This window comes from Penicillium nucicola (assembly GCF_028828085.1).
Source record: "Penicillium nucicola strain IBT 29836 chromosome Unknown utg000001l, whole genome shotgun sequence".
In the NCBI taxonomy this organism is placed as follows: Eukaryota; Fungi; Ascomycota; class Eurotiomycetes; order Eurotiales; family Aspergillaceae; genus Penicillium; species Penicillium nucicola.
Genome location: NW_026643125.1, coordinates 1,771,055 through 1,783,898, shown reverse-complemented (window position 1 = coordinate 1,783,898; position 12,844 = coordinate 1,771,055). Strand labels below are relative to the sequence as shown.

Sequence of the window (12,844 nt, the reverse complement as noted above, 5' to 3'; positions counted from 1 at the left end):
CTTCCAAAGCTACAGGCGCTTCAGGTATCCTTTGTTGCGCTCCGTTGCGCCACCTTGGCGCATAGCTCATATCGAGCTTGGAAAGGCTCCCCAAAGAGCATCCCAATGGATTTGAGGTCCATGTTCAAGGCATGCCAAGTTGTTTGGGCTTATGTGTTTTGATTCGGCCATGGAATCGCGGACAGTCCGGGTGAATATCAAGCATGCGACACACAGACATTCCGACGAGAAAGAAAAGCCAAGCATCACACCCCATATGAAAGAGCATCAAGAAGATCAAAATGATATTGAAGTAGGAAAAATCTCACAAGAAAGAAAAAGAAGCTATCATGAAACGAGAAGAGACACAGAGACAAGAAATGATACTCACGGAATGGTCAATAGGATCTTCCTTGTATTTCGTCCCAAGGTCAGGCTGTACCATGCCGGTGAAGGACAACTCTCTCAGGCCAGGATAGAATGTCGAGAGAGAAGAGAACTGGGATTCAGGTTCCTTATGGTTCCTTATGGTAAGTCACGCGTGGGGGCAGGAATGGCAGATCCTGGGCTAGACAGAAGCTGCGCAACACTAGGGGTTCAAGATGTGAAGGCAAGTGGAGGGTCCAAGGTTATTTAGCACCCGTGAGCCCCCATTCTTAGGAGAGCAAACCTCGATGAAAAGAGTCGAAAACGAGTCCAGAGGAAAAGAAAAAAAGGAAAAAAAAGGAAAAAGAGAAAAAGAAAAGAGACGAAAGAAAGAAGGGGAAAAAAAGACAGATAAAAGCCCAAAGAGGAAAGGCGAGAAAATCAGTCTTTGAAGGGAGATTACTCGAAGCCCTGTAAAGATCCGAAAGGTATTTCAACGGGGGGAGGGGAATGATATGCAGCATGCAGTTAGACAAAGAAGGTGGGGAGTGGGGAGCGAATCTAAAGATTCACGATATAATTGTTAAAGCTCGGAGCCGGTGGAGGGATCATGATACGTCAAATAATGCAATCGCAAGTGAGACCTGATCAGGATTCTGATTCATGCTAAGCAATGGGAGGATTAAATGAGAGAAAATGGGATTTAAAAAAAAAGGGAAAATAAAATATTCCCAACCTCAACTAGTGCTGGACTACTGTAAGTATACGGGAAACTCCGTTGAGAAGATTGGGTGGACCTCGGACTCGAGGCTAAAGCTGACGTCGGATCGTGCAGAGGCCAGTTTCAGGTACGGAAATTCTCTTCGGAGTATAAAGAGAGGATCGGCAGAAACAAAGAATCCTTTTGGACGCGTACTGTGCGTTACACCGATCTTGACAACTGAACGTGTTGCCACGGCCCAATTGTAGGACTTGAAACTCGAAACAGCCTAACGGCGCCATTCAGCTTCTATGCCGAGACTGGGAGAGTGGAAGTCATCCTACCATATACTGCATACGTCAACTAGACATCTACTAGACTCCAAGTCGTATTGGTGGACTAGAACCTAGAACCTAGAACCAGCATCCTAACCTCGATGGCCTCCACCCGGGTTCGCTCTATCCCGCATCTAATTTAGCGCATCTTAGTCGATCTTGGCGATTGAAATCACCTTTTTAAAATAATAATAATAAAAGAGAAAAAAAAAAGCAAACGAGAAAAAGCCACCATTTCCTCCCTCCCCCCTCTCTCCCTATTTTCTCCGTACAATCGGCCGATGCATGACACTCCTAAGCATTTTCCATGCCCCCGTGCCTCTCGCCATGTGAAATATCCGACGAACGTCGCGCCTAGGCATATGCATTCAAGGCCAGGAGGTCGGGTAATAAATGGAGAGGATAACGGGTTCAGGCACGGGTAACCCGGCTGCGGCTCTCTTTGAAGCCCCGACTAAAAGAGTAATGGCGACTGTCGATTGCGCAGTGACTGTGCATGAAGGGAAATTACGTCCTTGTCCACTTCGGGGGATTCTCAGGATTCCTTCCCTTCAAGGTCAAAATATAACTGCTTCCAGAAGCAGGCTAGTTCCGGAATTTGCGGCAGCTGGGGAGGCGACAGCTGAACTCGCAGGAAAGCCGAAATGTGCCAATGAAAAGCGTTATATCAAGAAGACTTTCAGCCTTGAAGGTTGGAGCTAATCCTGGTGCACGGTGTTTGGTGCCCCCCCCCTCTCTCTCCCCTTTCCGGGCGTGGGTCTACCATCTCTCATCGATTGGCGATAGGATGTGATCGATGCAGGGTGCTTGGGGGGGGTCCGCGGTATTCCGTCAAGCCGTACCCGTAGTTCCCTTGTTCCCTTGGAATATTATTATTATTGTGATTATTATGATGATTATTTTGGGAGTCGGAAAGTGTGCCGTGGAAGTATACGAACCACTTCCCCCTGGATCCTTTGATGTAACACCGTTAGAATTTGGCCTGGTCATTTGGGGGCGTTTTCCATGCAGATTGAACCCGATGAAGCAACAGCAACAGCATAACTTTTGGGACGCATAGCCTTCCAACGCGTTCTATAGCAAAATGACCTCGGAGCGCAATCAGCCGACTAGGGAATCACACTTTTCATAGTTACCGGACCTTGCCACGTTGGCAGCCCTTGCTTCCTGCAGCCTGTCTCTCCAGAACTAGCTTTCTGCGTCCACTTTATCCGCAATAAGAGTGAGAAGTGAGAATGTCCGAGCTATCGGCAAGGACTCCTCCCGTGGTCCGATGATAATTCGACAATATCAAGCGACGCTCGGCCCCGCGGCCGTTGTGGCACTAAAAAAGAGAATGGCACGAGGGAGGGGGCGGGTGAAAGCCACAATCTAGTCGATCGTTCCTATAGTCCGGACTTAGGGGGTGTAAATGTGATAGCTTCTTGGCAGACGTCGCGTCCATGGAAATTAAAACATGCTCTCTGGGTTTCTCTTTAGTAATGACTTGAATGACTTGAATTGCTGTGATTACGTTGATCCGATCGTCCAGGATGCCCCCCTTCCCCCCTAAATTAAAGTTGTCATACCCTTGTCTCTTACCCATGCGGATATCGGCCACCGTGCTTAGTTTGCGATGATCTACCCCAGGGCCGTTCAACGGGTCTTTCCTGACGAATCATTCCCTGATGATTAGGACGACGATAACATATACCGGTATGTATACAGTACTGTACAGGAGACTCGGTTCCTTTTATCCTTGAATCCTGTTTTCCCATCTATCGGCCTCGATCCTATTGGAAATAACAAAAACCACCCAGTCCAACCAACATTCTCCGCACTCCGGATCGCCCTAAGACGGATATGTCCCACACGGGATCCCTCCGAGGGGTAATGATTAATCGGGGCAAATACCTTCAACGGTCGTCTCCGATTCTTTGTCTGCTGTATACAAAATTAATAGGACGCTTCAACACGGCCCCACCACCCGGATCCGAGGGATGGAGCTGTGAACGTGGAGTCGCACGACTACCGAGCAGTATTCGTACAGGCGAACAGTCCAGATCAAAGTGGATGCCTAAAGGCCGTTGCAAGTGTGGAAATGATAGTCAGAGCCCATAAGGCAGATTCCGCCCAATGGCATTCCTGCTAATAAGGGTACTGTGCTATGTGGTCATAGAGTTTCACACCGAATCTTCTACAAGCAAGCCCCAAACCTTCCTGGAGGTATACTCGGCCTGGTCTCACCGTAGGGAAACTTTGTGAGCCATCCACGCGAAACAGTATTAGCCTGCAGTACGAGCGCAGTAGCGTGTCGCATGGCCGGAGTTAGTCAATTTGTTTCAGAGTCGCTACCATTCTGGAAAGGGCTGGTTTGCTCCCCCCCCCCTCTTTCCAGCCTATTATCTCACTTTTTCCCTCTGTTCCATCTCTTTCTCTCTGATATATGGGGCAAATGGGAAATCTGAGATGATGATCGCTGTAGAAAAGGTGGGGTGGGGGGAAAAACACACCGTTCCCATGCTAAGAAAATTATACTGCAGCTCGTTGACTTCGGCTTGGGTTTTAGAACCCGAGAGCGAACATGGAACGGGCCATCGTAGCCTCGCTTGGTATCAATAGGGAAATTGACATGCACTACGCGCTGTATTGGAAGTATCCAATTGTCTGTACTTCAATTTTGTGTCTACGTCAGACCCACAGCGTCGACCCTGATACTTTACATTAATTATAGCTCTGAATCTCATCTTGGCCTGGCAATGACACCATCGGACGGAGACTAATTGTGTCAAGAGGCGGAAGCAGGGGGGGGGGGCGTTTGCTTTTGCCCCCATGTGCCACGGCGATCATAGACATGTTTGGGATGGTCGCACATTGGAACAAGGAAAAAATAAGTGAGATTTTATTTCTTAAGAAGTGGCTTGGGATAAGATTGGCAAAGCCGACGAGATTCAGAACAATTGAAGATCGCTTATTTCGTCATAGGATCGGCGAGTTTCTTGTTGTCTGTCAGCACTATATCACAATAACCCTGGGATTCTATACGAGAGTACGAGCTCTCCTTCTCTCTAAACGAGCTCTTGTCCCAACTACAGGATACAGTTCCAGCACTAGTAGAGCGTAAAACCCACCCATGGATCAACAGCACAAGGATCAATCCCGACAAGCGAGAGCGGGAAACCTCCAAGCTCCCCATGCGTGGATCCAGGCCGAGAAAACAAGCTCTCCCATCCATTTAATCTATCCTGGGCCAAAAAGGTCTCGTTCGGGAGATCTCTCTGGATCGTCGTTGGCTTATTTCCCCCAGTGGGGTTTAGCCGTTCCAGCCCTCGCCACCAGATGAACATGGGACATGACTCGCACAATCTCTTTGACAATCTATTGATTGTAACCCTACTTGTCGGCCTATTTTATCCCTCAGCCACTCACGTCCACTCATATCCCCCCCCTCTCCCCTCCCGTGTCCATCATACCTTGGATAAAACATCCTCAAATCAAATCAACCCCTACCGTGGATCATAGATCAAAGATGCCATCACAACCATGGATCAGTGCAGTGGGAGTCTCCAATCCCCAATCCCCAATCTCCCGTCTAGCCTCGGAGTCTTGTTTCTTGTTTCTGTCCTGATTTAGTCTGGTCTTGTGTATACACGCGTCAATTAAATCCCGCATAACAATAAGCCCGCGAGCCGAGACGAGGCGGAGACAGAGAGGGGGTGGGGATACAGTAGACGAGAGCATCATCGGCTTGGCCCGATAGTGTCTATGCCAGTTTAGGTCAATAGTGCTGCTTTCATTGTTTGCTTAAGCGCTGATACCCTGGCCACCTACCCTGTCCTCTACCCTGTCCTCCTCTACAACTGCCCTACAGTACAGTACTGTACTTGCATCCCTGAATGACCCATAAGACCACCCTCCCCTTCTATAGGCAGGATTAAATAAACATGCTGTAGCGCCTGTCGCTGAAGATGAACGCTTATCTAGATAGTAGCGCCAAACGTGTCAAAAGCCCCTGCTGTACTCCAGCATGCACCATGCCTCCACGCACAGGTTGTGTTCAACATAGCCTCAAACAGATAATACAAAACAGTTCCCTCGGGCAAATTGCAAGGTGGTAGCAGGGGGGGGATACGATCACACAGGAAGATTATGTCGTACAAGCCTCGAACAGGAGGGCCCGGGGCTCCTATACTGCTATACTGCACCCTTTCCACCACGTAGCACTACAGTATACAGTACATCAATACTAAGCGAGAGGGAAATAAAGTAGAGAGAACCCACTCCGCCTGACGTTTCCCATCCAATGCCCATGTCCAACGGGTATACGGTACAGTATCAACATCAAGACCATCTTTCAAAATCAAGTCATCACTTTACCAGCCAGACAGTCGGTGATAGGACACAACGCACGGAGTCCGGTACCTACTGTAAAGTAAACCGATGCGTGGCAAATGAAATGCACATGTACCACATTCCCAAGACCCTCTAGTATCAGCCCTCGGCCATCTCATCTTATACCCGTTCACAGTCCAGTCAAGTCCCCAGTCTACAGTACACCATTCCCAAGCTTAATTCTTGCTTATCGCCCATCTCCGTGCCATCCCATGTCCATTCCTCGTCTGCTGGAATTTGATTCCGTCATCCCCAGGACCCCTCGGTGAAATTGTCAATCCGACAAGGCGGACTCGCAAATGTTTGCGCCAGACGTGGCGTGTGTCTAGATCCTGCAGCCACTATGCAACTACCATAACACGCGAGTGTGCGTGATTTCCACTCACCCCTTTTTTTCGTCGTCTTTTTTAATTCCTGCTTTGGGAAGAGGAGCTCTCTCTTTGCTTTTATTTTTATTTTTTTGGGCATTTTTTTGAGTTCTGGATTTTCCTGTTTGGTTTCGGGGAGATCAGGCGTGATCTCGGGGCTTGGGTTTCGGGGTGGATGCATCGATTGAGGCGCTATTGGCTATTTTCCGGGTGGGATGGGGCTAATATACTGTACAGTGCACTGGACTTTGCTATACAGTAGCAAACAAAAGGGTGCCAGAAAGAAAGAATAATATAAGTCAACAACGTTGCTTGTTACTAGACCAGTAAAGACAATTGCAATTTCGGGCGTTACATTTCAACACTCCCTGTTCCACTCTTAATTTTCAATGGATTTGCTGTCCTCATCATGAGAAAGCGCTTATGTATCAAGTTAGGCTGATAATTTAGCTGGTCTAGCGCCGTGGGACTGCCACAAACATACAGTACTGTACAATGGCCCAACGGTCAACAGTCAAAAATAGAGTCGATACATCCAATCTCCGTACACTATGCCATAACAAGTGAAGAGCGTCTAGTACAGTACTAGTCAAAGACGTTTCCCATTTTTCCATCTGAAAAGGGCAAATGGCCCAAAAAAAGAGATATGAATAAGACATAATTTAAGTGAAGTAAAACGCGATGACTCAATCTGCAGAGATTAACAGTTACATCAAATTCCCAAACGCCCATAGCTACCCATGAACAGCAACCCTAGTCCAGATTCAGGCGAGCCCCCAAACGTCGCACAAAAGCTGAACTAAAGGGCTGTGCTGGCTGTCTCGTTTCGGGAAGACTTGGGACATGCCATGCCATGCCATGCTCGCTGTACTGTACAGTACAGTACAGCATGCAACAGCCGATCCAGCCCCAAACTGCACAATTCAGAGCTGGTCTCGTGTTGGTTCTTCTGGTTGCTGCACTTGCTGCGCTAACTTGTATGGTACATGCCACGGTACATGCGCAGGCGCAGACGCGGGTGCAGCTGCGGACGCCTAGTGCCTCGGGTCGTGCCTAGTGCCTAGTGGCCGGCCTACGGGCAGTACTGTACGGACAGTAATGTACGGTCGACAAAAGACAGATCGCCTCTTGTGCACTTCTGGGGCTGAAGGGGCAGTGTAGGGTTAGTTGATTGGCTGGGCATGATTCCTTTGCGGCGCGTCATGCTCCTGCCAGTATGCGAGACGCGTTGATTTGGGCGTCTATCAAACGAAACATGACATATACATGCAGCCAGCTGACAGGTACAACTATGGACTGTGCATGGACTGTAGAGCGGTGTGTCTGTGTCTGTGTCTGTGTCATTATCTGTAGCCCGTGGCACGGAGAGACCGCTAAATGCCGTAGCATGAGATAGATGAATACCGGCACTGACTCGTGGATGGACCTCGGATGTTCAGGAGATACGGAGGGAAGAGAAAGGGGAACCGATTCTCGCCGGCTGCAGGGACTCGTCATGCGGCTTGGTTGTAGCCGTCGAGGAAGGATGCATTAGTTGCTTTCGCTAGACTACTGTACTGTAGAGCCAACGTGATAACCAACGGTCCAGGTCCATTTTTGTTCCATGTTCTTGGCACAAGGGAATTAAATCATTCAGGGGTACTATGGACATAACATTTGATTGTCATTGAATGCATTTCGCTAATTTAAAGCAGATCGTCGTAATTTTGGGTGGATGGGTGGATGAGTGATTTACGCCGGCGCAACGGACGGACTCATACGGGGCCTGTCGGGCTCCGGCAGGGAGTGGTTGGATGTGTGCGGGCGCATGGGTAGAGATGGCTTCTGCTCGTTGGATGCCGGGGGTGCTTCGAGCTTCTTCGGGAGCTCATCCTCGCCCTCGTCTTCGTCATCGCTTGAAGATTCTTCGCCCCGGCGGCCGTGACGTTGGGTTTCGTCTCGATGTTGGCGCTTGTCACGCAGATATTCCTGGCGTCGGGTTTCTAAACTCAAGTTAGTTTTCTGGCTTTGCAATTGAAGCTTTTCCCTGTGGGGGATTAGAAATTGTGACTGACCTCGAACTTCTTGTGTTTTGGTAGCATATGCCTGGATCTCTTCCTTGGACAGGACTCTCAGGACGATCACATAATCTGAGCGTTCCTCGAATCGTTCATTCCCTGCTTCCAATGCTTCGGGGTTCACCAACCGCCGGTCGATCTTGGTCCATCGAGCTCCGGGTGGGATGCCCTGCTTGTGAGCATCTTTGAGAGGTGCAACTCCTTCTCTGACAGGGTTGCGCTCCTCAGGGAATGCAGGACGAGGCGCCTTGAGAATTCCCTTGGGAGGAGCCTCGGGCTCTTTTGGTGCCACTGGTGGATCAACCGTCACGGGTCTCCTTGGGTCATCTTTGGTGTGATCAATTGGTGGCGACCGGCGAGTCTCACTAGCATGGCCATCCTCCAGCATACGAGGACGAGAGCGAGAGGAACGGTGTCCACGGGAATGATCTCGTTGGTGACTACGGCGGGAGCGATCCCGACTGTGGCCCCGGTCGCTCTCTGAGGTGTCTTCGCTGCTGTGTTTGCGGTGCGCTGAGGCCGAAGGCTCGCGTCTATATTTTCGCAGGTCTTCATCAGATGTTTCGCCAGCATCACTGTGCGCGCGTTGTCGAGAATGTCTTCGCGATCGACCATGGCGATTAGCATCCGCTGGGTCCAGATAAGACTGCTTGGTTCTTTCGCCGCCAGGGGTTGCTTCCACAATCTCTCTCGACGACGGGGCCTGGACTGCACCGTGCTCTCGCTTGTCACGGTCCTCATGGTGCCTGTGTCGGCGTCGGGAGGGACGCTCATAGTCTGAAACGTCGGAGTATCCACCTCCTAGGGCCGCCGTTCCAAGCCCGACCGCGGCCCGCTCGCCATCGTGCGGTTTCAAATAGCGATCCTCGGGGTAGTGGGGGTCCCGACTATCATCACGATGTGATCTGTGATGGCGGCGGCGGCGGCCATGCTCACTATGCCGAGGTGTGTACTCATCCTCAGAGTCGTGAGCCACCGGAACCAAAGCTTGGTCATGAAGCCCAGTTTTTGATCTGTGGCGATCACGAGAGTCATCTCGTGTCCGCGTAGAACTTCTTTGTCGGTCGCGGCTGATTTTGTCGAGGCCCCAGGAAGTGGGAGGCGGACCGTGATGTCGGTCCCTCCGTGCCAGCCACTGGGGGTTATCTTCAGCCCCAGTAATGCTGAGGGGCCGATCGAGCGAATGTCTCGATTTATGAGAGCGAGCCTGGACTGGATAATCCCGATCAAACTGCTCGCGAGGTGTAGTGTATGAGTAGGCATCAAAATCGTCAATATCGTCGCCTTTCCTCAACGCATTATATGCTGGATAACGACGTGAGTGGGATGGTGCATGTGCATGTGGTCGGTGACCATCGTAGTTTCGGTGGTGCACCTTATCCCGCGACCCCAAGTGGCCAGTATCGCTTGCATAGTCAGTGCTGTAGATTCGGCGATGCCCAGGGTGCAACGCCGAAGCCGGGACCAGATGGTGACCCGATTCCGAAACAAGAGGACTTGAAGCGTGGCCATGACTTGATTGAAGCACTGGCGACAGACGCTGGTGAGATGACGATGGCACAGCCAGTCGTGTTGGGGTCTCGTACGGGTTCGATCCTGATGTGGTATTGCTTCTGTGTCTGGGGGTAACAGTGTATTCGGTTCTTTTCTTGGTGGCTGAATTCGGGTCATGGACTCGATGGGAAGACACAGGGTGGGCTTCCAGTTTGGAGGGACGACTCGAGCGATGGCCATAGGCACTAGCATAGCCAGCATCGGATGGGTAGTCGTCGTAATAGTGCCTGGTCGATTCGTACGGATCATAAGAGGACCCCATCTGGACCATGCCAGTGGACGCTCGCATGGGATCAACCATGGAGTGCCGTGCTCGGCTAGGGGACAGGGTACGGTAATGGCTTGTCATATTGAGGCCTTCCAGCGGCACAGATGCAAATTTGACGGACTCGATAGATCTCGATTATATTGGCTTCGGAATCGGGTGTGGCGGTCTCCGATCTCCCAAGATTTGGATCTCAAACAATATGATAGGGCTCGCCTCTTGTAGGAAACTCAAGAGGGATCGGAGGTGAGGAATCCGGCAAGAGATTAAAAGCTGAGGAAATTAGAGGGGCCGCTGGGAACACGAGGTGGAGCCTAACAACTGCCCAACTCACAACAAACAAGCTCGGACGAAGTTGAAGCGATTCAGGAGATTGAAAATGAAAATGGAAGTGTGGATGAACAATGACGCAAAAGTGGGTTGGACGCTGACAAAACGGTCGGTCATTGCCGGTTACGTTAGCTGGGGCGCGCCTCCCAGGGCTTTCACTTGGTCTCTAAAGAGTCGAGAGCGAGACTCGGTTTCATTGTTGAAATTGAAGGTCAAGTTCAATTAGTATAACTTATCCGTGGATCAAGAATGTCCGGAAACTGGGGCCGTCTTCGAAACCATGGATGCAATTCCCACCTTTAACTATGAAACGATGCACATCGCTCCCTTACTGTCTGAGGCTCTGTCCCCACACCCGGGCAAAACTCCCAGGCGGTTTCGGATATAGCTCGGAGAATGGCATGATCGCTGGTTTATGATCAGTTCAAGTATAGTCGAGTATGTGTATAGAACAAAATAAAAAGGGCTGACGGGAGGCGAGGCGCTACTTCTATAACCCTAGTTGGGTCTCTTTTCCTCCCAATTAACCTTTTTGGGCCTCGAACCACACAGGTATGCGCTGTACAAGCAGACACTACTGAATGTAATGACATTACTATATTTGTAACATAGAGGACTGTTTCAATTCAGTGAGGGGCTACTGGATAGAGAGAGAGATGCTACATTGTGATGTACTCAGAGCACTGTGTGGTTTCATTCTTCGAGAAACAGCAACAAAGTCCCGAGATCTCGGCTTTTCTCAATGTTCGGGCCCGAATGCGTGGATCTGAGGCCCAAAGAACACTAGACTGCCATCAAGTAACGTATTCGGTCTTTGCTTTGCTGACCTCCTACTTTGGCAACTCTTTGTTTACCCAGCATTTACCCACTTTCTAGCACCTCAGCACAATCAAAGCCATGCAGAAACAGCGGTGTGAAAGGACTTGACACTGGACTGTGTTCCATCCTGAGGAACAACAATGCGAGAGGGCAAGTCTGCAAATCCACTTGCACTCGAGATTAAACGCCCTTGCACATGACCTCAATGTCTCCCAACAACGTCAGAGTCCACCCCAATACACCCAGTTAATGAGGCGAGCCTTAACAATAAGACAGAGCGAATGCTCCCTGGTGAAATTGCCTCGTACCCGCGGGAGGCTTGCAAGACGCCCCAACCGAGGCAAAGGAAAATAGTTCCCCACAAGCGACCTCCCCAAGCAACACAAACAAGCCAGAACAATCACAGCCAATAAGCAATTCTCAGACGGAACTTGGCTATGGTTCCACCAAGCGCTCTAAGCCACCATCCGGCCCGCCTGTTGGGAATGGGTCAAGCCCTAACAACGCCCATGATGGGAACCACGTCATGAACAGCAGTTCTAGATCTTCTAACGGAGGTGACCGATCGTTTTTGAACCTCATCCTCTCCGTACAGTTGCCAACAAACGAACTTGACTACCACCCAGGTGACGAGAGTAGCCAGGCGCGATTCGGCTGTGTCTGGCCCGGGTCGCGGGTGATCTGTATAGAGTGGCTACGTACAACGGATTCTGTTCGTTCGTTCGGTGGTTGAATTGCGTTCGGTTCACTGAGCATTGACGATCTTGTATGATGCTTTCCCTCGGTGTTTACCCAGTTGATATTGCGACCTGTCTCTTCTGGGTTTTCAGCTTTGTGGCTGTTCATGCTGGGTGTTCTGTGTGTTGGCAGTTGCTATGATGAAAGGCTTGAATCTAGTAGTCTTGTTCTCCTGATCTCGTGTGTATAAAGATTGGTCGCTACGGCTGTCTTGGAGTTCGTCTTCAAGCTTCATCACTTACAACTTACTTCACATCGAAACTATCACGTCTTTGCTGTTATATCAGACCTATACTTGCGTCGATAGCTAAGCTCCTTGACTCGACAATTCAACATCCAAAGCCAACACATCTATTTTATTAATTTTACCATCATCTTGCAATGTCTGCCTCTATGTTCAACATGCTCTATACCGAAGAGGCTGCCCCGAGGCCAAGCATAGCTTGTGGCTTAAGCGATTACTCGATCGATCAGATGACAGAGTCTGGTCCCATCAATGTGGATACATTGACATATTCGCCCGTCAATCGTGTGCGATCTACATTAAACGCGTTTCCGGATACTATGCTGCTCCTCGCACCTGGATATCTCTCGACTGGTGCCCCAAGACAACATGTACAGGTCTGGTGGGACTGCTGCGGCTGTCATAATATGGTCAACCCTGCTCTTGCGTCAGAGAAAACATGTCCAATCTGTGCGCATAAGAACGCCGGTTGTTGCAAGAACGTGAATGTTCCCTAGACTACAAGTCTTGTGGGATGTAACACTATGTCTACAGGTGTTTCTTTGGTTCGCCTTGTGTCAATACACTTCTCGGTCTTGGAATTTGTTTGGGTTCGATCTATTTTGTGATATAGGAATTGAGATTGGACTTATATCGATGTTGCTCTAGGTTATGTTTCCTTGGAATGGAGTTGGATCTGCAATGCTATCTGGAATTTGGTATATATATTGATATTTGG

General features: G+C 49.8%; 3 protein-coding genes across 3 annotated transcripts; 1 reads left to right on the top strand and 2 right to left on the bottom strand.

The window, feature by feature from the left end:
- Positions 1–7,850: 7,850 nt before the first annotated feature.
- On the bottom strand, positions 7,851–10,079 carry N7511_000682 (uncharacterized protein; the record flags this gene model as incomplete). The annotated part of the gene is made up of 2 exons (XM_057123107.1): positions 7,851–8,101; positions 8,174–10,079. The coding sequence occupies 2 exons, from the start codon at positions 10,077–10,079 to the stop codon at positions 7,851–7,853; spliced, it is 2,157 nt and encodes a 718-aa protein (XP_056988840.1).
- A 1,680-nt stretch (positions 10,080–11,759) lies between these two features.
- N7511_000681 (uncharacterized protein) lies at positions 11,760–11,990 on the bottom strand (the record flags this gene model as incomplete). The annotated part of the gene is made up of 2 exons (XM_057123106.1): positions 11,760–11,825; positions 11,847–11,990. 2 exons carry the CDS (start codon positions 11,988–11,990, stop codon positions 11,760–11,762), a joined length of 210 nt encoding a protein of 69 aa, XP_056988839.1.
- Positions 11,991–12,263: 273 nt separating this feature from the next.
- N7511_000680 (uncharacterized protein) lies at positions 12,264–12,623 on the top strand (the record flags this gene model as incomplete). Its single annotated transcript, XM_057123105.1, has 1 exon — positions 12,264–12,623. The coding sequence occupies one exon, from the start codon at positions 12,264–12,266 to the stop codon at positions 12,621–12,623; it is 360 nt and encodes a 119-aa protein (XP_056988838.1).
- Positions 12,624–12,844: the final 221 nt, after the last annotated feature.